The sequence below is a fragment of the Strix aluco genome, chromosome 4 (assembly GCF_031877795.1).
Source record: "Strix aluco isolate bStrAlu1 chromosome 4, bStrAlu1.hap1, whole genome shotgun sequence".
Taxonomy (NCBI): domain Eukaryota; kingdom Metazoa; phylum Chordata; class Aves; order Strigiformes; family Strigidae; genus Strix; species Strix aluco.
This window is the reverse complement of record NC_133934.1, coordinates 34,004,976-34,031,502: the sequence shown is the minus strand read 5'-3', so window position 1 is coordinate 34,031,502 and position 26,527 is coordinate 34,004,976. Positions and strand designations below refer to the sequence as shown.

Genomic DNA, 26,527 nt, shown 5'->3' with positions numbered 1-26,527 from the left:
CATTTGCATAATGTTCAGAAATTTAATTATTCTTACAAAATAAACATTTGCTATTGGCTAATGCTGTAACAAGTTTTTTTGGTTTTTTTTTTTGTTGTCGTTGTTTTAAACATGTACAGTACTCTAAACTTTAAAATTGCACAGCACCAGAATGAATCCACCTGCCTGGTGGATTGAGGATATTTGATATCCTCTCAGTTCTCACATACACAAAAAGGGCACAAACCATACAGCAGGTTAACCTTATGAAAGAGTTTGAGGAAAAAGACCAAGAGCATCTATTCCTAAATAGAGTAAGCCCTATGCATGTTCAGGCTTAAGCTTTAACGCTTCATAGTTTTATTAACTCACAGCTGACTACTGCTGGGTATAGAGGAACTCTGTTTTGGCCTGTGAAGCTAGTGAAATACGGAATGCATTGACATATGAAGACAGACAGTGATAGAGAAAACTTCCTTTAAACATTAATAAAGAAAATAAATGGTTATAATATCAAATAACATACAGTTCATTCTACATCCAGAAGCCTTTCCTATCAATTTAGTTCAACTGTAGTAGCTACTGTGGTTTTTCCTTGTAGGTTCTGAGCTATACAAATGTAGTTTCCAGCATCCCTGGCTTCAAAATCCTCAACAAGAAGAACGCTTTTTGAGATTCTTGTGGTATGTCCAGTTCCTCTGTTTATCAGTCTCCAGAAGTTTTGGATAATCACAGGTCTCTCAGACTGTTTAAAAGAAAAAAAAAAAAAAAACCAACCCATCCACATAAGAAAATCCATGATTCTGCAAAGTGTACTTGGTGACACTACCCTATCAAACCCTGAAGCAAGGTCACATAGCAGGAGCCTATATCCAAAAAATCAGCCTTAAGTGAGAAAACTGAAAATGTCTGGCAGTTGCAGCAACATCCCTGCATTAAATATTGACATACCAGTAAGTTATGCCAAATAAGGATAATACTCTTCCACTCTTGTGTATCTTTAGATTAGTGATGGGCTGCCAAAGCTCTGCCTGGAGTACATGAATGAACTCAGTAGCAGTTATGGGCTACTTGCTAAGGTTGCATTTGGGTACTTGATACCCAAATAGGTGCAGTATCTTGGGGGAGATGTCAGGATAGGTGTGTGAGCTTATTTTCAGACTTTCAGCATGTCTCAAAAAAGAAGGGAGCAGTGGCATGAGTTAGTTGACCAAGCTTTACTTAGTTCTCTTTTAGCACAGAGAATAGCTTTAAATTGTGTGTTGCAAACTAATTCCTCCTCCTCCTCTAGTTGCAGAAACACTGTATTAGATAACATACAAGCAAACAGTAACAATTCACTAATGCTTCTAAATTACTCCTCGCATTATGCTTTCCAAACTGTGTAACTTCAAAGCCAAAAATACAAACAAGGATGCTTAGGAAGATGCTTTTTAGATTGTTGTTGTTGTTGTCATAACAGGCTTTTTTTTTTTTTTTTCTATAAGAGAATTCTCTGATGGACTGTTTATCAGGTCACACTCCCTGGCACCTCAGAAGTTTGCAAAGAACTGGGTAAGAGAAACTGGCCCAAAAATTGACTAAGGCAGTCTCCTTCCTTCCAAAATCCATCATGCTAGTCAGCAGCTTTGGTCATGTTGGCTTGTGCTATACCAATAACCAGGATAAAACTGGTAAGAGAGGTTTCTGCTTGGAAACCATCTCTTCTTGCTTCATGAAATAGATGGATTAGCCATTTACCAATATGAATACTACAAGGCTTAAGCTAATGGTAGCCAAAGGGTAAGTTACACACTTACCTAGAGCCAAAGCTACAATCTTGCACTTGCAAAATGACCAGTACAGAGGAAGCTGCCAGCCTTGAAGCTTAGACCAGCCACAGTGCAGTCAGGGTGCCTAGGAAGTGGCAGGCATTTACAGCTAGCAAGTACTTTTTTGCAAAACTGGTTATCTCATCTAGAAATTCTTAACCTTTTAGAAGGAATCAAGCTACTTAGCAGAGTTCTACCTAGCAGAGCACTACGTCCTCTTCCCAGACTGAAAATCAAGTGCTACCTACAATCAAGTATTACTGCAGACTAAATTTAAGCCTGAATTAGTTCTTAAATATAACAAGTGGAACTTCCCTGACCCTACTGAAAGTGAAGGTAAAGGCCCACGTAAGGCAAATGCTCTTTGCATGGCTGGGCTCCTGCTAACCCAGTTTTTCTCAAATTAATTGCTGCTTCTTTGAAGATAGTCCTGGGGAACCACATTAAGGAGTGGATCAGTATGCATTCACAGCAGGTGAATGAGCAAATGCAATTATCAGGGAGTGACAAGGGAAAAAAAAGTGAAAAAAGTAAGAGGGAAAGGTTAGTGACTCCAGAGATGAGATAAGGGTCTCTCCAATGCAATGTACCTAGGAGCAAGCAGGGATTCAAGTGCTGCTTCTGCTCAGGGATCAAGTGGTAGGTGACAGCCCAGGTGCTGGGTAAGGTGGTGGTGGTGAACAAAAACTGTCACTGATCTCCCTCCACTGAAAGCAGCAGCAATGAATGAAAACATCCAGTGAATCTTAGAACTCTGACAGTCCTTTTTCTTGCACAAAAGAAGGTGTATCTGACCAGCATCACCAATGGTCCTCTCTCTTCTCTCTCCACCCCCACCTTTTCCCTTTGCAGTATGTAAATACTTCCTTAATAAACGTTAAGTCTCCAACAAGCATACAGTGCTTCTACTCTGACATTTACTTAATCATTTTGTTGGGGCAGAAACCCAAACACACCTCTTCCCTCCCCATCCCCAGGCACAGCTGGAGCTGAGACTGTTTACTGCAGCGGATAAGCACATCAGCCCTTCCCAGGGCAGATGCAGGCCACAGGCCACAGTCTCTCTCTCAGCCCTCTCGGTGGGTGCACTAAGAGGGTGTAGTCCTCTGCTGAGAGTGCATGGGCCCTGCACTGCAGCCGCAGCATCCACAGCAAACAAGGGAGAAAATATGCATGTGTTTAGCTGGTTATAGTCAGTCAGTGCTAGAGTAGCTGCAGTGCATGTGCTGGTGCTGCATCAGGTGCTGTAAGACCACTGGAAGCCAAGAACAGCCAGCAACAAGGCTTGGGCAGCTGTTCAGCTGTGAAAGATGTAGCCCTAATAAGATACGGAATTTTGGAAGGCCAGGCTGAGTCTAGAATTTAATTTCTTCAATTGTTTGTACTCAGCAATTACCATGAGTTACAAAAGAATTAAAATAGGGGTTTGTATAGCCAGTTACTACAGTCCAATAAACAGATGTTACAAGAAGCTAACAAAAACCCAGAAAAACTTTATCAAAGTTAACGTGATCAGTGGGAAACAGGCACTTCTCTTCCCCACCCGAGAGAGTGGATAGTTATGAAGACTGTCAGAGTTAAAGTCCCCCCTTGAAGGACACACACTGCCATTTCTTGACTCAAACCCCACTATTGCTCAGCAGCTCTCCAAACCTGGAGGCACTTCAGATTTCCCTAGCATTTGACTTTTTACTCCACCAACAGCTGCAAGTTTCCCCACTCATTCAGACATCTGCCCCTTTCCTTCCTAACTTCAAATGGACTCCAGAAACAGGAATTCTTCTGCCAGAGTCTTCCGGTGCTTCATTCAGTAGTTACTCCTCAGATCACCTAATTCATGCTATCAATACCAAGGCCCCTCACCAAATGCGGTTGAGGCTGCCCTCATTTAACAACCAGGACAGGGCAAGGAGGGGAAGTTGGTAATTGCTCACAAACTCTTAGACTTCAATAGTCTCAGCAGGAAAACGTATGACAAACAGCAGGAAGAAAAAAACAACAGTGAGGTAGAGGGGAGCGGGGGAAGTGAAAGAACAAACTAATGTCTAAGAAAGGACTAGAAACCTGGTTCTAAGTGCCCAGTGCCCTCACCAGCAGTTCAAATCCTTTTTGTGCTCACTTGCTCTCTCACTGTTTTCTTCCCCTGAAAATGCACACACCTTCCACAACAGCAGAGTGCTAGTCTCTATCTTCATGGCTACAGCAAACCTCTGGGGTTTAGATTTGAATTTTCTCAAGCCCAGTAAGCACTGAACTCCAATCACTCATTCAAACAATTACCTTTGCCATTAAATTACTTAATTTTATGCCAGCTCAGGGAGACTAGCGCTGCTACAAGTACCTTATTAGCAAACTCTGCATTGGCCTTTGACAACCCAGCACCAGGAGGGTTGGCAAATGGAATACAACGCAAACCCTCAGGTCTTAGAGGACCCCTTTCCTCTGGTGAAGGGTTCCATCTTCCAGCGGTCCTTCCTTTGCTCCTAGCCTGCTTCGGATAAACAGCACTAGAGATGATGCTGGGCAGAAGCAGATCTCTGTGCCTCTGGATGAGAGCAAAAATTCAGCTCAGAGATTCTTTGCTGTGATGATTCACGCACCCAAGCCATGGAGATGGAAGGGATATCAAATGCAGAGGTATCAGTGAGGCTTTGTGGCTTGCCCTAGAATGGCTTCCCGATGCTGGCTGGCTTTGACCCTGTCTGAGGCTTTTCTTTGTAAATGCTGCCAGAGGCCAAGTGTCTCTGGAATGGAAACCTGAGGGAGGAGTGAGCTCTGCTGAGCTTGATTTTTGCTAGATGGGTAGAGCTCTCCAGCTTCATTCCTGTGCTACTCCTAGACTCTCACAGAAAGATAGGCTGAAGTTCAAAAGGGATGTGCTGCCTCCTCCTGCCAGCACACCTGAGCTAGCAAGAGGCAGACACCACAATCTAAAGAATCTTTACTCCAAATCTAGACACTGACAGGCATTCAAAGCATTGCCTTTATGAAGAACAAACCATTTCAGACAGGGCATGCATCTCTTACCTCTTGCCCTGGGTACTGCCACCTGAAGTTCACATCAACATCTGGCTCCCCAAGGGCTGTACAGATTACATGAACTCTGTCACTTACTTCTGCTCTGTTGGATGATGCCGCAATTGTAGCTGAAGGGGGACCCTTGGGAACTGACAGAAAGACAGCGTTTGGAAGCAAAAAATTAGTTTCTAAAGTTAAATACACTGATAAAACATTAAGAGTCAATTTTTGCCTCAGTTTGCTTAAGACAACATGTAAGTGATGTACACCTGCAGCTTTCCCCTCTACACTGGGAAATTGCTGGAATTTAAACCTACAAAGTTTTATCACATATAGTTTTGATCAAGATTTTAAAACTCGGTGATCACATTACTTATGTTACAAATTATTTTTTTAAAAAAATGTTTTCTATACAATGTCAGCAGAAGAATCAAGTGTCAGTGTAAGCACAGAGAAAATTGCACCTTACCTTCCACATACAGTAGGTGGTACTTTATGGAAATTTGAGGTGCTCCATGTGACTCTGCTTTGCAGTAGACAATACCCTTATGATCAGAAGTAGGGTGCTGGTAGACAAAACCTTTCTTCACATCATAAATAATATCAGTTCCATCTGTTTCAATTTCTTCTGCTGGGAATTCCCTGTGTAGAGTTACTTTTGCTGAAGGAGTAGTAACACGGCATGGAATGACTGCGGGTTTATCTGGGTTCAGGTAGACAATCTCAAAATAACTGGGAGTAGGTACAAAGAGTTCCTCTTTATCTGTGCAGAAGAGTTGATTTGCTATAGTTAGAATAATATTTACATCTTGGTTTAACAGAAAGAACAGAAAGAACATATGACAAGAGAAAATAGCTATGAGCAACATTAAAAATTAACCCAAAGCTTTTTACTTTAAATAAGCACACACAAAAGAAAAAAAAAAAAACATCTGTGAGTATATATTGACATAGCTTGCATTAAAAACATTGAATCAAAAAGAAAAACAAAGTATTCTTCACTGTAATCAGATTTTTTTTAATCTTAAGAAAATCTTTGGAATTCCTTTTTAGTAAGTTTCCAAATACTCATCTGGATCTAATTCTGTTCTCTCGCCCACTTTTAAAGGGTAACACACATAAAAAACCCAACACCACTGGTAAGATAAGCACTACTAGAAAGAGATATTCTTTGGACCTACAGCCTTTTTATACATACAATTTTAGGCAAAATGTCTGATGTACTGCCCTAAGCAGCTGAAATATTTAGTGGTTTTAGAATGACAGTTAAAGAGTATTTCCACATTTGGCATGCTGCTTAGAAATATAAAGCCGAAATTCCTCTTTCTAGCACAAGCATTTACATAATAACTTGACTGAAAAGTTTATTCCACCCTTTCTAAAGGAATGTATCCTCAGAACATCAAGCACTTCTGATAAATGGCTTCTGCACACTCTCATGGTCTAATTTAGCTCCAAAACACAATGACAAACAATCCTATCCCAGCATTTTGTACCGAAACATTTTCTAGCCAAGAATGCTTTAGCTCTGATCAGGCAGTGAAGGTTGTTTTACCATTCAGAATGTTTTCCATGAGAAGAACATTTGATTTCAGCTCTGTTGTACCAAGTAGCAGTAAACTGTGCACGGTTACCTACTATGACCATATCCATGCAGTGTTAGGGCTACAGTCAGCCTCAAGCTCTGTGGAACAACACATGTATTTAAGAGTGTTTTGCCACGAAACATGCTATCTATATATACTCTTGGGAGAAACCGTGGCCTTACCAAGATCAGTGAGGTCAAGGTTTTTAAGGTAGTGCAGGAGTCCACACAGTCATCTGAATGCCACGACAAAATGAATCTTCTGCATAGATTTATTTTCTTTATCCAGACACATTTTCAAAAATTAAACGTTTTTTAAATTCATTTTGTAGAATACCCTCAGAATCCATGTTAGTATTTTCAAAGGTATTTGCTTTTCACTGTGTTATGCATTATTTTGGGTACACATTTAACATAATCCATAGGGGAAATGAACTCATAAACCACACTAAGCAAGTAATTTTCTTCTCACCAGCACTGTCTTTATTAACATCTATTAAAAAAAGGTGGAAGGAAAATCTTGACAGTGAAATCGCTGATTATTCCTGTATTACAAGCAAATATATTTCCATTAATAATCCCCCAGTCAGTTAATTACCTGTGAAAAAGATGTATGTTGAACCTGTTTTAGTTTCATCCTTCCTGCATTTGTTACCGTTGCACAGCTGAAGCCAGCAGCTATATTCACCTGTGTCAGCTGCAGTGGAGTTTGCAAGGATCAGCTGACCGTACCTGTCAAGCTGCTTTATACTGGGGAGAAGAAAAACAAAAGGCACAGACAAACACAGATGTATTTCCTTGCACATTTCTGTTAGCTCACTTCTACTTGTGATTTTTTTTATTCCTACTCTGCAACTGACCCACCTTTCACTTTCAGAGCTATGTGGCAACTTCCCCTTTTGCTCCAGCAAAGGCCTGCTTACATTAGTAGTTTTATTGATTTCAACTACACACAAGCACTTGACAAGCTTTTGTCTTGTACAGTTCATTCTTGGATTCCTTTCGGTCCCTATTTGGAAACTGAACTGGGACTGCTGTAGACAGTATTAAGAGTAGGGTCGTCATAGTGCTCAGGGATATGGTGTAGTTGGGAACTGTCAATGTTAGGTTAACAGTTGGACTAGATGATCTTCAAGGTCTTTTCCAACCTAGATGATTCTGTGATTCTGTGACTCTGTATGTTCACCTATGTTTTGTCTCAGTTTGTTTATGTATATCCCATATTTTCATGCTCCAAGTCAACCCCCATGCACCTCAGTCCTTTTTTGATACCATTGACTTCAGCTGTAGCACTACTTCAATAGTATGTAACAAATACTTCAGGAGTAGTAAATAGCAGCTACTTGAAGAATAGCTTGTTTGCTGATTTATGCCTGCTTTCAGTGTGAGGGCTTTCCCATCTTTAACATACCGGTCCTGGTTTCCACTTGCGAACACCATCATAAAGAGCTTCTATCTCAACTTGGATTTGTTCTGCAAGTAAATCCTTTTTCATTGCCTACTCCTCTGCCCTAAGCCACCTCACTGGCATCCTCTCACTGGATTTTCCTCGTCACCCCTTGGCTATTTCAGAGCACGACCCTGAGAACTGCCGGAGGTGTGCTGGCAGTGTCATCACGTAACTACACAAAATTCAGCCTGTGTGATTATTTCAGAGACTTAATTTGCTTTTTGCTCCTTCTCCAGGATTTCCCACATATATCTCTCAGTGGACCAAAATTTGTAAATGTGTAAATATTTGTAAGTGTGTAGATACTGACAGTGTTTCTAAGGGTCAAAGGTCCTATCTCTGAAATTTAGAAGCCACAATCTCATCTTGCTCTTTTTTATTTTAAAGCTTGCTTTCCTGGCTCTTTCTTGCAGACAGATGGTGTTACAGTTGGCAGCGTTGGCTGTGTTACCTTTGGATGGATTGCAAAAGCAATGATCCAACAGTACCAGTTCTTAGGGAACCCCATCAGGACAGCCGTGTGTGGCAGTACTGATGCACCCACCCCACTGCTGCTCCGACTCTTGTTTTCAACCACCTGCCTTTACATGGTAGCACAGCCAGGTCACAAAGGTTTCCTGCTTTACTTTGCAAGACATCAAGTTACAGGGTCATTGCTGTTGTAACCAAGTCAGGAGAGGTTTTTCCAGTTTTAGACATTTGATAGCGAACTCCTTTTCAGTGTTTCAAATGGGGTCTGGACAAATACGCAGTGTGCATGAAGTCTGAACAGCTCCCATGCTCTTATTCAACTGTGGGTTCTCTGAGGATTTATTATCCTTGTAGTTCTTCTTCTTAATGTGGCAGTTATTCTGGAAGGCAGATGCCTGACCAAATCATTTATTTCTGAGATTAATATGCTTTGAAGAAGTTCTTATCTTCTAAAACACCTTGTTACTGTGTAACAGTGGTACCACAGACATGCCTGACTGCACTGCATGTTCTAAATGCTCTGTTTTGCTCATGTCTCCATCACAGGCAACCCCCCACTAACTGCTCAAACAGAGAGGCCACTGCTTTCAGCTACACGCACTTCCCCAAATTTCTGACTCCCTAGGTGTTCTGCTAGCAGTTTGCACTACTACCAGTAATCATGAGCAACGGTTCATGTAACCCAACATTCAGCCTCCAGCCAGGGCCAGTAGCTTAGGAATTAAAACCACACCAAATACACAACCCAAACAGGGCTAACTGAGAATTACCTTCTCCATGAAAGCCCTCAGACACCACTAGTACACTCATCCACCACCGGGCAGTTTTGAGGCCTAAGGAAACAGGCAAATTGTGTTTCCTACCTGCTAAATGCGCTTGTCCTACACAACCTCATCTGATTCCACTCTTTGGAATTATGTAATTATGGAGTAGTAGCATTTTCATTTTTAATATATACACTAGCTTACATTATAAATTATCTCCAGTTTTTGGATGACCTTTGAGAGATTCCTATTTGTGCAAGAGATCCTGTTGTGTATCATACCCAACAGGAAGAGAAATCCAAAACATGTCCTAGTCTTTATTATTATTATTACTTAGTTTCACAGTTCACATTTCATAGGCTACATGACTACATCAGCATAAAATGTTTTGCAAGTATCCAGTACTAAATGTCAGCATTTTACAGAGAAACCATTATGCCAGAACATTTTTGCCTCCAACTGTTAATGGAGACACTAAACTACAGCTCGAAATCCCAACAGACAGAAAAATAAGGTCAGACTTAATTAATTATTGTACAGTGTGTTCTACTTAACTGAGAACAAGCTATCCAATAATCAATGGAAATAGCCTAGCGAGGTAGTCACCCTCAAACATGCACTAACAGAACCTGGCAACCACCAGTGGAAGTATTGAAATTTGTGACAAAACCATATTAAGCAGACAAAACAGGCCATATAAAGTAAATTATAAATGGTAAATCCTGCAACTGACCAATATTTCCAGGATACCTTTTATTTCATTAGTATTCTGGGTGCTGGGAAATCTGACTCAAAAGCCAAAACTTTGCTGTGCTCTACATATCACAAAGTAAAAATGTTGTATATACAAACATTTCAAGACTGTTTAAGGAAACTAGAAAACTACTCCAAAATCTTATTCCATACATTCATCTTATGACGCTTTAGTTATTTGAAGTTCAAAAGATCTCTGACAGAAAAACCACGTCAAGTTTAGAAGCTAAAAATAAAAAGATATAAAAAGACAAAAAGATAGTGTACACAGCATCACTCAAAGAGCATCTAGCAAACTCCTCTCAAGCAGCTGCACTCATATTGACAAAAGAGAGCTTATCTCAAATACAAGCTCACTAGGAGAGGAACATAACCTCTTACTGTTTAACACAAGAAAAAAATCCCTAGCTTTCAGACTTCAGAGCACATGGAACAAAATGAGATTCAGTTATACACATGAGCACAACCAATGTCCCACTAAGCCAGCCCGAGCCTGCATTCACTGAAAGCAGTCTAATTTTGCCCTCTACAACATAGTCTCCTCAATACTTGTGAGAGTGCTCCTGACCACACACCCCCCACACACACAAATGTGCATGTGATGCATGTCCAGCTCTTTGCCCCAGCTTCTTCCACTGGAGCAGTTCCATTTCACATGAGTTTATTTATCAGATGAAGTTCTGTGATAAATACAGCTGGTCTTTGGCAAGTGAGAGATCCATACTCCAAGTCAGGCAGAGCAGAGACTATGCAAAGTTAGCCTGCCTTCATCTAGAGCAGCTTTCTGCTATAAAGCATAACAAAGGGAAAACGTGCTTGCGCTTATTTTCCTTTCATCCGTTTCAGTTTTTATCCTTCTCTTTATCCTGCAGATCCAGTTTCTGGGTGAGCCTACAGTCATTAATTTGTTATGCACAGTCTTACAAAACAGCAGTCCAGCCCTTCTGCTCTGGAGGTGCATGAGCTACCTCTGACCATTAACACCACCATGACTTTTGGGCAGTTTCGTGAGTACATAAAATTTTCAGACAAAAATTTATCTGCAGGGTGTATTTATGCTGCACAAGGCAAGAGAGCATTACAGATAATAAGCTAGTCCTGAAGCAAGCTGGCGTGTGTCCTTAACTCGGGAGCCAAGTTTGCTTGATTCTAGCTTTCTCCCCAGAGTTGCATTGCATGCTACAGTCTCTAAAGCTAAGTAAATCATTTCAGTGTGTACTGTTATTTACTCCAGTCAGTATAGTGGAAAGAGAATTTCTTCTCTGGCTCAACAAGAAACAGTCAAAGAAAGAGACATCCTTCTCCTTTCACTCAGAGTCTTTCCCTGCCCCTACATGATAATTTTAGGTCTGTAGCTGTTAATGTTTGCTATTAAAAACTGAGACTCTCTTGTATAGCAAGCAAAAATATTTCATTTACCAGGTCATAAAGTATACCTACAAAGACAAACTCAAAGAAAGCATAGCCACTAATGCTACTGAAATGGCTTTTCTAATTATAATCTCTTCCTTAGAAAAGTCATATTGTCTTCCAGGCTGCTGTATTCTCCTTACCATATGGGCAAGTTAAAAACATAATAAGCATAGCATGGAGACAAAACATCTGGCTTTTATCCCTCCTTTTTGCAACCACCCATAGGAAATACATTACGTGGATGATAAATTTAACTAGTTGCAAACCAAAACACCCTCTTCTCCCAGAACTACAGATGGGAAACAGAACAGAGTGGGCATCTTCAGTGTCAGCCCTGGAGCTCTGCTGTTAACAAACCCTCCAACCAGCTGAGCTACAAATGCCCTCACACCATCCTGAACCTTAAGGTCTCTTCTGCCTCCTGTAATTGCAATTCTGTTAGATACCAGGATCCTTAAAGCCTCCTCTTGTCACAGCTAGAGTTAGAGGATGTTAGCAGTTCCTAGGAGATGTAAAACACCTTGCTTATCGTTAAAATTCCCACCAGACCAGCTGAATTTGTATATCCCTCCCATTATTTAAAGAAAATACAGGAATTGAGCATCTGCTGCTGTAGGAACGTACAAATGAACAAAAGAATGGTAGTCATTAGTCCCCAGCAATCACATGGGCCTCATCATCACTGCCCCATCCCACTTACCCAGTGGCAACCCACTCCTTCACTTCCCATTACCTCCTCAGACCCCAACCACTTCCCCCCGATGCTGCCGACAACTCTGGTTTGCACCAGTGCCCCAACTCCAGCACGGAAATCTAAGGTAAAAAAGCCCAGCCCAGTTAATTAGCTTAGGTTTCACTCCACACCTCAGTAATTACGGGATTACCTTACACTTGGTCTTTAAGCACTCGAAAAATGTTAGAATATACTGGACATATATCTATCTAGATGATTAGACAATTTTTGCTGTAGGTTATTTGCTAATAATTTTTCTGATTTCCCCCCCGTTTGCCCTATATTCAGCAATTTGTTTTAAAATAATGAGTGCAGTATATTCATAAAATTTAAAAATTTGTCTACTGTGGTTGGTGCTTGGTGCATGGTCTTTTGTCTGCCACGAGGAAGATCTAAGCTCCTCTTGAGAGATGATTAGCATTTTCTGCTGCCAGTTCACTTACAAACACTACCAACTGAGCTAACTAAATAACATGCTATCTTAATGCTATTTCCAGTTAAATTCAATCAAAGTTTTCTAAAACTATGGAATATAGATTTTATATTTCACATTCTATAAAGCAGACTTTGTTTCATATGCATCTATTAGCAATAAAGCAAAAATCTTGAGATAATTACCAAAATGCTAGAAATGTGATGAAATATAACTGTACAACATTTTGTGGTCAATGTTTCCATAACTATGCTGTGACTCTGAAGTGTGCTACTAATCTACATTTTCGATTTCTCAAGTTAATTATAGGATCTTCTGCTTACATTTAAAATTGTTGACTCAGTCTAACTCAGCCTTACTGTTTCAATAACTTATTTCAAAATAATTTTTCTAAAGCAAAGATCATCGTATTTCAACACAGACCCTTAAATATAAGCCTAACATACTTCTAAAAGAAAATAACTATTTAGGCAAGTTATATCCACCCAGTCAAAACGTGTTATAGCATTTATTTTGTGTGACATTATTAACTTTTGTTATATAGTTAAAATATTACCAATACTGTGAACTTGAGTGAGAACAGAAAGGTAAATTGTTGAGGCAACAGAATCCCAAACTACTTCAAACTACAAAATGCCAAACTACACAATTAGGAAATGCCTATCTTTTTTCTCCCCAAACTACCTTAAATTCTTGTATTCTTGTATGTTGTCCCATGTGCATCACTACAAAATTACTTAATTTTGCAAGAGAGGAATAGACAGTCAAACAAATCATGAAGCAACATTCAGATTCCTCTCCAAAAACTGTGAATACTTGCCTTGCCTTCTTCAATGCCAGATGCTAATACTCAGAAAACATGACCTGGAGGTCTACAGGACCAAATCATGCCAGCAACCTATTTGCAAATGCACAAAACATTAACATACACTTGAAAACAACCACCACCACACACACACATGCTCCTTGTTGATATGATTTTGCTTTGGCTTGCTGGAAGGCCAGGTCTGTACTGCGGCTCATAAACGCCACCTACTGGAATAAATCCAGATAAAACATTATTTCTTGCAAAAGAAAAAAGCCATAGTTGTTTAAATCGACCACAAGATCTTTTGAGAGATGTTGCTGCGATAAACCCTCAGCAGAAATAGACTTGCTGCTGTAACTTACTATGACAGAAGCCTTGCACTACCTACAAAGGTTTATTCAGCCAGTGTAGTTCTTGAATACCTTAGCCATCAGGGGACAAGCAAATAAACACTCAGAGAAGAACTGGCTCACAAATTTCAGAAGGATATGCTAGAAATCACAGTCTGTAACTGCCAATTGTTGACGCTCCTCTTTGAAAAGAGAAGTGGAAAGAAGAATATATCTGAAAAATTAATTAACTGGGAGTGATTTTAAGGTAGCATCATACCTGTAAATAAGTGAAATGGATCATAAAGATTCAGACAACCTCGGTTATTTACAGAGAGCATACATGCTTGTACTTAATTTAGGAACAAAAGGACAATAGGAGTTGATACCTTTGCTCATACCTCTGTGCCTCTCTCACCTAATAATCACGACAAGCTCCTTACACTCTTTCCTAGGACATCGTTCAATGCTCCACAGTCTCCTCACTACTTGTCTCAGAAACATAAACCTCCATAAAACAGTCAGTGAAAACAAACACTACTCATGGCAAAAAGATGCCTGTGGAAGACATCCTTAAGCTCCTTATATGTGCCTCCTCTTTCAAATACAGAACTAAATTACTACATTTAATCTACATTTGGCTATGTGTACTATCCTCAAAAAGTGGGAAGGCAAACAAATACAGTTTTGGAGATGTTTAGAGCAACAGGACACTCACCTGGAGGGTGGGGCAGAGAAAGGGAGAAAATCCTCAGTCCCTCTTCCTGTTCTACCAACTATTTATGCAGTTTCCATTAAAATGTCACTAGATGAAAGAAAAAGCCTTCCTAAACCCAAGGTGACTATCCTCAGCATTAAACTCTGCCACACCACGAACACTGCAATTCCCTTTTGCACACAAAGGTTAACTTTGACTGAAAAAGTAAAGACTACTCTTATTTTTTCTTTAACATGGTGGTTGGTGTATTTTTTTGCTAGTTCAGTGATGGGGTTTGAGCCTCTTTGGGAAATTAATTTTAGTGTCTCAGGTGGTAGCTACATTAGCAACCAGTACAGCCCACCAGGAGCAGGTCTCCGTAGAGTTGGTAGCGAGCACCTGACATCCACACTCACACATTTTGAGAGTTTTACTTTGGACTAGCTCTAATGTGGTTCCCTGTTAGTGGCTGGAGCACACTGGTGTCCTGCTGGACCACATCTTCTATTTTAGACTCATCTTAAGGAAATCCAGTTCACATGCTACAAGACTACTCCACAGTGCAAATCACAGGGCAGTAACTGGTGCTGACTGAAAGATGCTCATCCTTTCTTGTTGACATTAGAAACTACTAGGTGGAACAGCCTGATTGTAAAAATGTAAACAAACAAACAAAAAAAACAATGGTGTTGAAAGTGGTAGGAAAAACAAGTTCTGGATTTTTTTTTTTTCCCCCAAAAATGAAAAATAGCTTACCTGAGTCTGGAGTCTTTAAAGGTGTCTAAGTATGAAGGATAGTTCCAAGTAACATTACTCCCCTTACATCGCAGTTCTAGGCTTTGTCCTGCAGAGAGGCTTAAAGTGGCAGCTAGTTTCTGGAAACGACCTTTATCCATCACCTGTGTCAGTATGGACTGGGACTTTAAAGAGGAGTCAGCAGATTCTCTCTCCTTCATTTTGGGGGTCTTGGGTTTTACTTTTTTGTTAACAGGCTTAATTTTGTTTTCCCCAGGTTCTTTTGGACGCTTACCCTTCGAAGGTTGTCCAATAACTAGTAAAATAAAAGGTGGAAATGTTACTGATTAGAAAAAGGTTATATAGTCCTTTCGCAAAAAAATCCCCTTCCTTATTATCACAGAGAATAACTAAAGTTTTGTTCTTCCTATAAGGGATTCATAAAAATTAATAAGGGTTAATTTCCATAAGTTTTTGAAGTCTCTGGCATGACCCATTTTCATGGGGAAAAAGGAAGAAAAGAGAGCTTTCAACAACATGTGGAAAATCTATACTTACAGTTCACATAAACAGACAAGTATGTAAGGTATGAGTACTTTACAAATGGGAAGAGAAAGAAATACAGCATTTCTATCTCCAGTTACTTTTGTCATTTCTACCTCATGTCATTGCCATTTAGTACACAATGCTACACAAGTTCCCCATCCTGGTAGGGATGTCACACACGCATCAATTCTGCATAACCTTTTCACACATCTTGTTACCATAAGGGACCCATGAAGAAAAACTGGCAAGTGTGGAACTTCATGACAATTTATAAAATAGTGATGCAGTTTTCTTCTTTTACAGTAAGTACTGTGAAAATACAAATGGCACTTAAGTCACTTGAAGGTAGTATTTAATTCATCACTTCTCTGTAACAGCCATTCATTTTGACAGTCCAGATGAAAACAGAACTTTATTTAGAGGCAAACAGTAAGAGGTTTCATTAGTTGCTAGAGACAACAGGGATACCCAGATCCCTTTAAAAACAAAGCAAAGAAAATGGAAGGGAAAAAGAAAAGTGAGGTGTCTCAAATCTAAAAAAAAAAAAAATTAAAAAATCAAGACATTCTTGCTTTAACTGACAGCAGGAAGCATAGATCTTTTGTGAGACAAGCCTAAAACTGCTGTCCCCAGACATCAAAAACTCCACTAACTGTGCCTGACAACTAATTCACATTGAACACAGCTTTTCCACATGAAAATGCTTGGGTATTTTATTGTATAAATCAAGCAACAAGTTCCCTCTGGAATTAAAAATAGCCTTGCTGTATACTGAGTTAACATGAAATAAAACTGGTACTGGCTGCAGTATGAAGAGCAGCACTTTCAGACTCCTGCCACTGATGGCTCCCGTGACGCTCCTCATACCCCAGCTGGACACCTTGCACTGCTTCAGCCTTCTACTTTTCTAAGTCCAGCCTGATGTACGCCACATCTCTTTCAAATGGCACAGAGCCTTCTGAGTACAAATTTAAAAACCAGAAAATTCAATTGGAACACAAGAAAACATTTTTTTACTGTGACGCTGGTCAAGCACTGGCACAGATTGCCCAGAGAGATTGTGGAGTATCCATCCATGGAGATATTCAACACCCAACTGGACACAGTCCTAGGCAGCCTGCTCTAGATGACCCTGTTTGAGCATGGGATTAGACTGGATAATCCCAAGAGGTCTCTTTCAACCTCAGCCATTCTGTGACTCTTGTGATCTCAGCACGCAGAGTAAGGCTGCCTGTGTAGGAGCATTTGCTTTCTGGTCTCACACCAACTGGAAAATAAACTGGAAAACAGCAATGCTGTTGTCATCTTAGTTTTCCCAATGCATTTTGAACTCTTTTGGACTCTTACGTAATAAGAATAATTCTTCTGAGAGGCACACATCCAGTTACTAAGGTATACCCCTCCCCTGCCAAACAAACATTTTTCCCAATTCTACATTATAAGCATTGGTGAAGTTGATTGCAAAGATGCCTTACCAACTTAAAATGAGACACAAATTGAAGTGATCAAATAGAAATGCCTTCCAAAGATCATGACATAAAGAGTAACATTTTATAGTTTCTGGAAGGGAGAGTGAAACAAATACTTATGCTTTTTCCAATTTTTCTTCACACCTGTGATGCCACTGGCCATGCAAAATTCACAAACTTGGGGGAATGATGATAACAAAGGAGAATTTCGTAGAAGTGGTTGCTGCCTCCTGTGGAAGACCATGCAGTAGGGTTTTTCTAGTTATCAGAGCACATTACCCTAGTGAGTGACACAGCGCATGTATTACAGGGACAAACAGGTCGTGTAGGAGCACTTTTTCCCTGCATTACCTTAGAAAGGCTACAGTGAGTTAGGCCAAATGTCTACCTAGCCAACACCTTCACACTGACTCCACCCAGTGTCAGCTGTCAACCAGAGAACAGGACAACCATCTCTGCTCCTTTGATACTATTCTCCTAGCTTCCAAGAACCTTTAGTTCAAGGGATCTGTGAACCACAGTTGCCATTGTTTTTGTCCTTGGTGAATTCTTCCTTCATTAATTTGTCTGGTCAATTTTCAAAACTACACAAATTATACATAAATATTAGATGCCTCCTAGTTTTTGTATTAAGTGAATAATCCATTGTTTCTCCAATAACATTCTCTGCAGCACTGGTACTTTTACAGAACTTAAGCGTCCTTCAAACATAGCCTTTCTGGACTGACAAGTCTTACTCTATTTAATTGCTCCTTGTAAAGAATATGCATCTTAAACAGTTCAGTTACATCACATTTGGGTAATGGAAAGAAGACAAAAGCAGACTGTACACCAGGTTCAAGATGTGGTCAAATCACAGTTGTACATATTAGTGGTGCCTTCTTTCCTGTCTAAATAGCTCATTACTTTTCAAGAAAGCAATATTAAGAGTTGATTTTCTCTAGAATAATCAAATGTAACTCCAAGATCACTTTCCTAACTAGGAGTTATTGGCCAGAAATTCCTAAGCAGAAACCCATCAATGTGTATATGAATGTGTTACTTTGCATCTACCAACATAAAATTTCAAGTCCTATTTTCACTGCCCAGTGTTTCAAAATGGAGAAATTCTTCTGCAACTCTTTATTGACAGTCTTGTTTTCTTTTAGCAGATTTATAAATATGCTGAAAAGCACGTACCTTACAAGATCCCTGTGAAATTCAACTGGATAAAAACAATTCTGTGCCCATATCGCAAAAACTGAGGATTAACAATTTGTTTTCTATTAGTTATTACACCACGAGAGGTCTTCCCTTGTCTCACAGCACCACTGTTCCCATGAAGTCTTTAACAGGCTTATCAAAAGCCTCTGGGAACCTAATCAACTCACCTATGCCCACACCCTTATAAAGTCCTTTGGAGAACTTCAACAGATCTGCAAAACAAAACACACTTCTGAAGTGGGGGAAAAAAATAAAAAAAAGGCAGCCATACAAAAGCATACTGATTCTACTGTAATTCATTCCTATCTAATGGCGAGTTCAATTTGCAGAATAGAGATCTGGCTTTGTGCCTATACCTCCCTCAAAAATCTTAAAATGTCGGCATATTTCCATTTCCCTGGGAAAGAGTAGTTATGTGATAGGTCATGCATCCGAGCTAAGACTTCAGCAATTTCAGATTCAAATTTCTTTTAAGTCTCAGGTGTATATCATCAAATCATGGCACTTAAACACTGCAGAGAAGGACTTGGGGGTATTAGTGGATGGAAAACTGACTATGAGCCAGCAATGTGCACTCGCAGCCCAGAAACCCAACTGTATCCTGGGCTACATCAAGAAAAGTGTGGCCAGCAGGTCTAGGAAGGTGATTCTCCCCCTCTACTCTGCTCTCCTGACACCCCACCTGCAGTACTGTGTCCAGCTCTGGGACCCCCAACATAAGAAGGACATGGAGCTGCTGGAGCAGGTCCATAGGAGGCCATGAAGATGATCAGGGGGCTGGAGCACCTCCCCTATGAGGACAGACTGAGAGAGTTGGGGTTGTTCAGCTAAGAGAAGGCTCCCAGGAGACACTACAGCAGCCTTCCAGTACTTAAAGGGGGCTACAGGAAAGATGGGGAAGGACTCTTTATCAGGGGGTGTAGCAATAGGATGAGGGGTAATGGTTTTAAACTGGAAGAGGGCAGATTTAGATTAGATATAAGGAAGAAATTCTTTACTGTGAAGGTGGTGAGACACTGGAACAGGTTGCCCAGAGAGGTTGTGGCTGCCCCCTCCCTGGAAGTGTTCAAGGCCAGGTTGGACGGGGCTTTGAGCAACCTGATCTAGTGGAAGGTGTCCCTGCCCCTGGCAGGGGGGTTGGAACTAGATGGTCTTTAGGGTCCCTTCCAACCCAAACCATCCTGTGATTCCATGTGCTGGCGTGTGACACGGAGAGATGGCCAAAAAATTTCTAAGACTGGTAGGAATGGGGGATAAGAAAGAACACCTACAGAAAGTGAAACTTGAAAATTAAAAACTTAATTATTTGTGTGACCCATGTTCACTCTGGAGGTGCTTCGGGAGGTTTTGATGGAAAATGGTGACATGATAAACATATCAGAAACTCTGAGTGCAGTATCCTACTGAGCACGGTAATAGATTTTTCTGTATAACAGATTCCACTTCTTTTGATGCATCCCAGGATGCAGTTGGCTTTCTGGGCTGCAAACACATGTTGAGCTTCTCATCAACCAACACCCCCAAGTCCTTCTCTGCAGGGCTCTCAATTGACTCTTTGCCCAACCTGTATTTGTGCTTGGGATTGCCCCAGCCCATGTGCAGGACCTTGCACTTGGCCTTGTTGAACTTCATGAGGTTTGCACGGACCCACCTCTCAAGCCTGTCCAGGTCTCTTCCCTCCAGCGTGTCGACCGCACCACACAGCTTGGTGTCATTGGCAAACTTGCTGAGGGTGCACTCCATCCCACTGTCCATGTCACCAACAAAGATGTTAAACAGCCCTGGTCCCAACACCGACCTCTGAGGAACATCACTTGTCACTGCTCTCCACTTGGACATCAAGCCATTGACTTCAACTCTTTGAGTGTGACTGTCCAGCCAATTCCTTATCCACTGAGTGGTCCATCCATCAAATCCATGTCTCTCCAATTTAGAGACAAGGATGTCATGCGGGGACAGTGTCAAATCAGGTAGGTGATGTCAGTTGCTCTTCCCTTATCCACCAGCACTGTAACCCATTGTAGAAGGCCACCAGATTTGTCAGGCACAATTTGCCCTTAGTGACGCAATGCTGGCTGTCACAAATCACCTCTTTATTTTCCATGTGCCTTAGCACAGTTTCCAGGAGGATCTGCTCCATGATCTTACCGGGCACAGAGGTGAGACTAACAGGCCTGTAGTTCCCCGGGTCTTCCTTTTTCCCCTTTTTAAAAATGGAGGTTATGTTTCCCCTTTCCTGGTCCGTGGGAACTTCACTGGACTGCCATGACTTCTCAAATATGGTGGACATTGGCTTAATCACTTTGTCTGTCAGTTTCCTCAGGACCCGCAGATGCATCTCATCGAGTCCCATGGACTTGTTCCTTAGATGGTCGCGAACCTGATCTTCTCCTACAGTGGCTGGTTCTTCATTCTCCCAGTCCCTGCCTTTGCCTTCTGCAACCTGGGCAGTGTAGCTGGAGCACTTGCCAGTGAAGTCTGAGCAAAAAAGCTGTTGAGTACCTCAGCCTTCTCCATGTCCCAGGTAACCAGGTCTCCCATTTCCTTCTGGAGAGGGCCCATATTTTCAATAATCTTCCTTTTATCACCAATGTACCTATAGAAGCTTTTCCTGTTGCCCTTGATGTCCCTGGCCAGATTTAATTCTATCAGGGCTTTGGCCTTCCTAACCTGATCCCTGGTTAGGGATCAGACAATTTCTCTGTATGTCTCCCAGATTACCTGTCCTTGCTTCCACCATCTGTAGGCTTCCTTTCTGCATTTGCGTTTGTCCAGGAGCTCCTTGTTCATCCATGCAGGCCTCCTGGTATTTTTGCCTGGCTTCCTCTTCGTTGGGATGCATTGCTCCTGAGCTTGGAGGAGGTGATCCTTGAATATTAACCAGTTTTCTTGGGCCCCTCTTCCCTCCAGGGCCTTATCCCATGCTACTCTGCCAAGCAGATCCCTGAACAGGCCAAAGTCTGCTCCCCTGAAGTCCAGAGCAGCGAGCTTGCTGTGCACCCTCCTCACTGCCCTAAGGATCTTGAACTCCACCATTTCATGGTCACTGCAGCCAAGGCTGCCCTTGAGCTTCACACTCCCCACCAGCTCCTCCTTGTTGGTGAGAACAAGGTCCATCATAGCACCTCTCCTTGTTGGCTCCCCTATCACTTGGAGAAGGACATTATCATCCACACATTCCAGGAACCTCCAGAATTGCTTGTGCCCTGCTGTGCTGTCCCTCCAACAGGTACTGGGGTGGTTGAAGCCCCCCATGGGGACCAGGGCTTGTGAACATGAAGCTGCTCCTATCTGTCTATAGAGGGCCTCATCAGCTCCTGGTTGGGTGGCCTGTAGCAGACCCTCAACTATAATGTCTCCTGTCCCTGTGTTTCCTTTAATCCTGACCCATAATCTCTTGGTTGGCTCCTCATCCATCCCATCCCCAGGCAGAGCTCCATGCACTCCAGCTGATCACTGCCACAGAGGTCACCCCCCCCCCCCCCCCATCTCCCTCACCTGTCCTTCCTAAAGGGCCTGTATCCTTCCATTCTAACACTCCAGCCATAGGAGCCATCCCACCACGTCTCTGTGATGCCAGTAAGATCATAGCCCTCAGGCGTGCACACATCTCCAGCTCCTCTTGTTTATTCATCATCATCAGAAGAAAAGGATTTATGGCTGGTTTTATCCCTTTTGCAAGCTGCTTCCTCAAACTCTTTTCGTCTGCCTTATTCTGATTTTTATATTTAACCCATATGTGAGTTAATGAGCCTCCTCATCTTATGCAATCCCCCCTTCCAAAATTAAATGCATCAGTTGTTTCTTTGGCTTTTATTATTCCTGCAAGAATATTAAAACTACAGTCTGGCTGTTCTAAAGCAACATCTGAATCCAATTAGCTGAGTACTGCTTCGAATCAAGTCAAGAAGTGCTGCTTTTCTCAGGGGTTCTCTGAGTAGTGGCTCTAAGAAGTCATCATTTGTAGCATCTAAACAATTGCACTTGGTGTCACATCCCAACATGTGTGATCCAACCTATGAGAGTATAAGTAATTCTTCCTTTTGCTTTTTTATCCAGTCCTTGCCACCCCTCTGATTTTCTTTAACAGAGCGGTCATACTCTCCATCATGTTGGGTGGTCAGTAACCAGGTTGTTTTTCCTCCACAGGGTTGGTATTTCAGTCCAGATGTCTTTTACTGACAAAACCCACCAGGAATCAGATTTAACACTAAAGCTTTCTTTAACAGATACTGCCACTTCTCCCTCGGGTTGAGGTACTCCATCCTTCCTGTGTAGTTTGTGCCCTAGTATTAGAAGGTCCCACTGACAGTTATGATAAGCCTTTTGGATAAGTATTTGTATTTCAAACCAGCCACTCCAGTTCCCTGTTGCACTTTCCAGATTTGTCTGTGGAAGCACACACCCTTTGGTCCAGCCACCCTTTTCGCCCTATTGAAACAGGACAATTTGTTCAAACTACTCTCTGCCATTTCCACTATGTTCTGACAACCTCAATCCTGACATTTGTTCGAAGGCACACAGATCTTACCACCTCACTCCAAGGAAACACGTCATCCCAAACTGTGTTCTCTTCCACACCTGACACTCTGCCTTTAAGAAACTTTTAAAGACTCCCCTATGAAAGCTTTTCAATTTTAAGTGCCAGAAGCCTGGTTTTGATTTTCTCTAGATTAAGTTTTTCCTCTGCACAAGCTCCATCTGTTCCATGTAGTTCCCAGTGAGTCTGAACACTTTCCTCCTATACCACACTCCCAGCTACACAGTAAGACTCCTGTGTGTCTGACCTTGTATTTCCCTGCAGGTGAGAGCAGGGGCATTTCAGGAAACATGATCGTAGGAGCTTTTATGCTCCTACACAGAAAACCTAGTTCTGCCTCTCTGCTGCACCTCCCCGAGAGTTGACTTTCCAAGCAAGCCATCACCACGCTCCTCCCTAACACTTCCTCTAAGTCTGTCCAGGTATCTACTGACGCCACCACTTCAGCACCTCATAATCCTGCCTTCTCTCATCGCTGAATCAAGTACCTGTATGCCCAATAACTAGATTAACTGGTACAGTAGCCTATCACCTAAGACAAAGAGGACACACAATCAAATCCCTTCAGGAACACAGAACCCAGAGAGATTCCTCTATTTCCTTACCCAAACTGCAAGACTTTCCCAGGGAACGGAACAAACTCAACTAGCCCATTTATGCACGTACATGAATATGCCATGTTTGGGATACTTTACCATCTCACTAGATTTATGCACAGAGCCCTCACTGTTTTAATCCAGCAATAGCACTTCTTATTAAAAAAATAATAAAATTAAGACTTAGTAGAAAAATATTCATTGAGAAAACTCTTTTCTACCTCTGATCAGCTCCCAGTGTCACTTCTAAGATGCACTGTACTAATTTTCTCTGCAACAGTACATTCAGGGTCCCTACTAACTCATTCTGTCAAAGTAGGAGACTATGCACCGACGTGTCACAGAAATACATCACAGAGCACTTTTGCTCCTAGGTCACAGTATTTGTCTCACGTTACACACACAATCCTCAAATGAGTGTTAGTCACATAATGCTAAAAAACATCCATCCAGTTTTGATTTGAGACATCACCAGTTTTGACTTCATATATCTGCATGCACATTCCACTGGTTTCATAGCTGCACAGGTTACAACTCGAGAAGGCCCCTGATCTTCAAGTGTCCACCCAGAGAACTTCAGAAGCAGAGAGTGCGCAAGGTCTCCCACAAGGACAGCGGAATTGTGTTCACTGCCCACCAGATGTACCCATTCCATGAGGCAGGCCCCAGCATCAGAGACCTTTCAACTCTCATTAATACTGATTAACTCTTCCTTGAAAAAAAAATAATAAATCAAGTGTAAGGTTACCATAAAGAATAATTTTTAACCACCAGGACTAACATGAGAGAGCAGAGTCATTGTGATCACAACTGATGTAACAAACCAGGTTGGACACATCTCTATTTCTGGTACTTCAAATGAAAATTCCATCATCTGAACACTCACACGGACAATACAGGGTGGCACATCAATGCTCATACGGACAATCTGGAGGGACATATTTCACTGTTCATAAACTAAGCGAAATTAGGAAGCCTATTTTGAAATCACAGTGTCTACATTAGGACTTATACCTCTAGCTTTAGATAAGGAACTGTCATTAAATACGCCGGCTTACTTTCTCCCATAGCTAAGCTTCTGGATGACATAGCGTGAAGCACCAAGTCACACCTCAGTATAAACTAGACAAACTGACAAAAACATAGGCCTGGGAAATCTTTTGCCCAAGTTACAACTCATTTCTCATTCTGCTTTTATTGTCTATTTCTCAAATAGAAAACACTTTTCTTGACGTGGTAATGTACACCCACAGACCGAATCTTTCAGCACAAATGCTCTCCCACACTACAGCAGTCCAGAGTGCAATTCCTTTGCACGTAGTCATAAGAAAAACTGGACTGGAAAGGACTTCTAGAAGTCCCTTCTCACCCCCCTTCAGTTGCTCAGAACCTTGTCCTGTTGAGCTCTGACTATCCCAAAGACTGGAAACTCTACAGTCTCCCCTGACAACTTCATTCACTGCTTAACAGCTCTCGGGGTGAAGGATTTTTTATGTTCTTTCAAGAATTTTTCCTTACGACCTCCTTGGGCCACTTGTGGTAGCTGCCTCTTTGCCTTTCACCACACACCTCAGAACCTGCCTCCAATTTCTCTATAAACCCTTCTATGGACTACATAGGCCTTGTTCCCCAAGCCCTCCGTGGTGAAAAGGAAAGGAATTTTTTTTGTTGTTTCTTCTGAATAAGTTTTAGTAAGTTTATTCAGATTTTGCAAGAGGGAAACAGCCTCTCTTTAGCCTAGCTAAAGTCTATGTAAGTCAAGGATTGGTTACGAATGTGCCTTCCCAGTCAAAAACTTGCCTCTTCCCCCAAGGCTTCATCACAAGCTGAAAAAGAGTTACGAGTAAAGTTTGGTCCTCTCTACAAACGAAAAACCGTGCACAAATATTTTTTTTTTTTTTTAAACCCGAGCACCTCGTCCAGCCGCGGCATGACTATTTAAGCGCGGACTTAAACGTCGATCCTAAAGAGAAACGGCGCCAGGGGGGCAGCTGGTGTTGCCGCAAACGTCTCTCCCCAAAACCCCAGCACGGACTGAAACCACATCTTCGGTTCCCGACGGCTTGCTGGCCCCAGACCAAGAGCGCAACCCGCCTTCCCAGCGGGACGGGAGCCCAGCGGGACGGGAGCCCCGCCGTCGCCCCCGAGATGGCTCCCGGCCGTTCCCCGGGGGCTGTCATGGCGGGGGGCGAGGGGCTGCCGCGGGCACCCGCCTCAGCTTCGCGGGGCAGGGGCGGCCGCGCTGAGGGCGACGGAGGCAGCCCGGCAATAAGGGAAGCCCGAGGCGGCTCGCAAAGGGTGGGGGGGGAACCCGGCGGGGCGGCGGAGTCGAGGGTGGGGGGGGTCGCGGCTCACCGTGTGGCAGCGTTTCCTGCAGCAGCAGCAGGCTGAGGAGCACCCAGAGCCGCATGGCGGGAGCGGCCGGGGCGCCGAGCTGAGGCGGGGCGGGCGCGGCGACGGTGGCGGTGGAGGGGGGGGAACGGCCCCGTGGCGCCTCGGCGGGCCGCGGCGTGGGGAGGAGCCGGCCGGCGCCGGGGCTCCCTGCCCGGGGCTCCCCGCCGGCGGAAGGCGCGGCGCAACTGTGCTACCTCAGGGGCCGCTCCCGCCGCCCCCCGCCTTCTCCTCTGAGGGAAGGAGGACACACGGACCCCACCGGCGGGCCCGGCCGGAGGGCGTCCTCCGCGGGTCGGGGCACCTGCTGCGGCGCTGCGCCGCCTACGCGGGGAAGCCTCCGGCTCCTTGTGTTCCCCCTGAACTCCTCCCCTGCGGCGCTCTCCTCCGCAGCTCCTCGCTGAGCGGGGCGGCAGGGTCCCCTCCGGCCATCAGTGCCCCAGGCCCCGCAGGCCCCGCGCGCTCCCACAGGACTCGGTGACTAGGGCAGGAACACGGCTGCCCCCCAAATAATCTCTACCTGAGGGCCACCTGTGGAAGTTTCTTGCTTGAGCGAGCTTGTCGGGGACAGCCGCCCTTCGCCATGCGTGGCTTTGCGCGGGTGCACGCTGTTGGTTGCCTTTGGGCCTGTAGCCGGGTCTGCAGAGGGGAGCAGGGAGCAGAGCAGAGCGACAGCTGTACAGGTTATACAGCACAGGTGACCCTACGGATGGACGACAGGCACAGATCAGTGCCTAAGACAGCAAAAGCACATTTTTAAGTCAAACTACTGCATTCATTCCAGCCTGCCACAGCAAAGAGAT

At 42.9% G+C, this 26,527-nt stretch overlaps 1 protein-coding gene across 1 annotated transcript; it reads right to left on the bottom strand.

The window, feature by feature from the left end:
• On the bottom strand, positions 1-25,743 carry PDGFRL (platelet derived growth factor receptor like). Its single transcript, XM_074821265.1, has 6 exons — positions 25,689-25,743; positions 15,001-15,295; positions 6,992-7,143; positions 5,278-5,571; positions 4,818-4,957; positions 1-724 (listed from the first exon to the last, which is right to left on the bottom strand). The coding sequence occupies exons 1-6, from the start codon at positions 25,741-25,743 to the stop codon at positions 536-538; spliced, it is 1,125 nt and encodes a 374-aa protein (XP_074677366.1). The 3' UTR covers positions 1-535.
• Between the last annotated feature and the right edge of the window lie 784 nt (positions 25,744-26,527).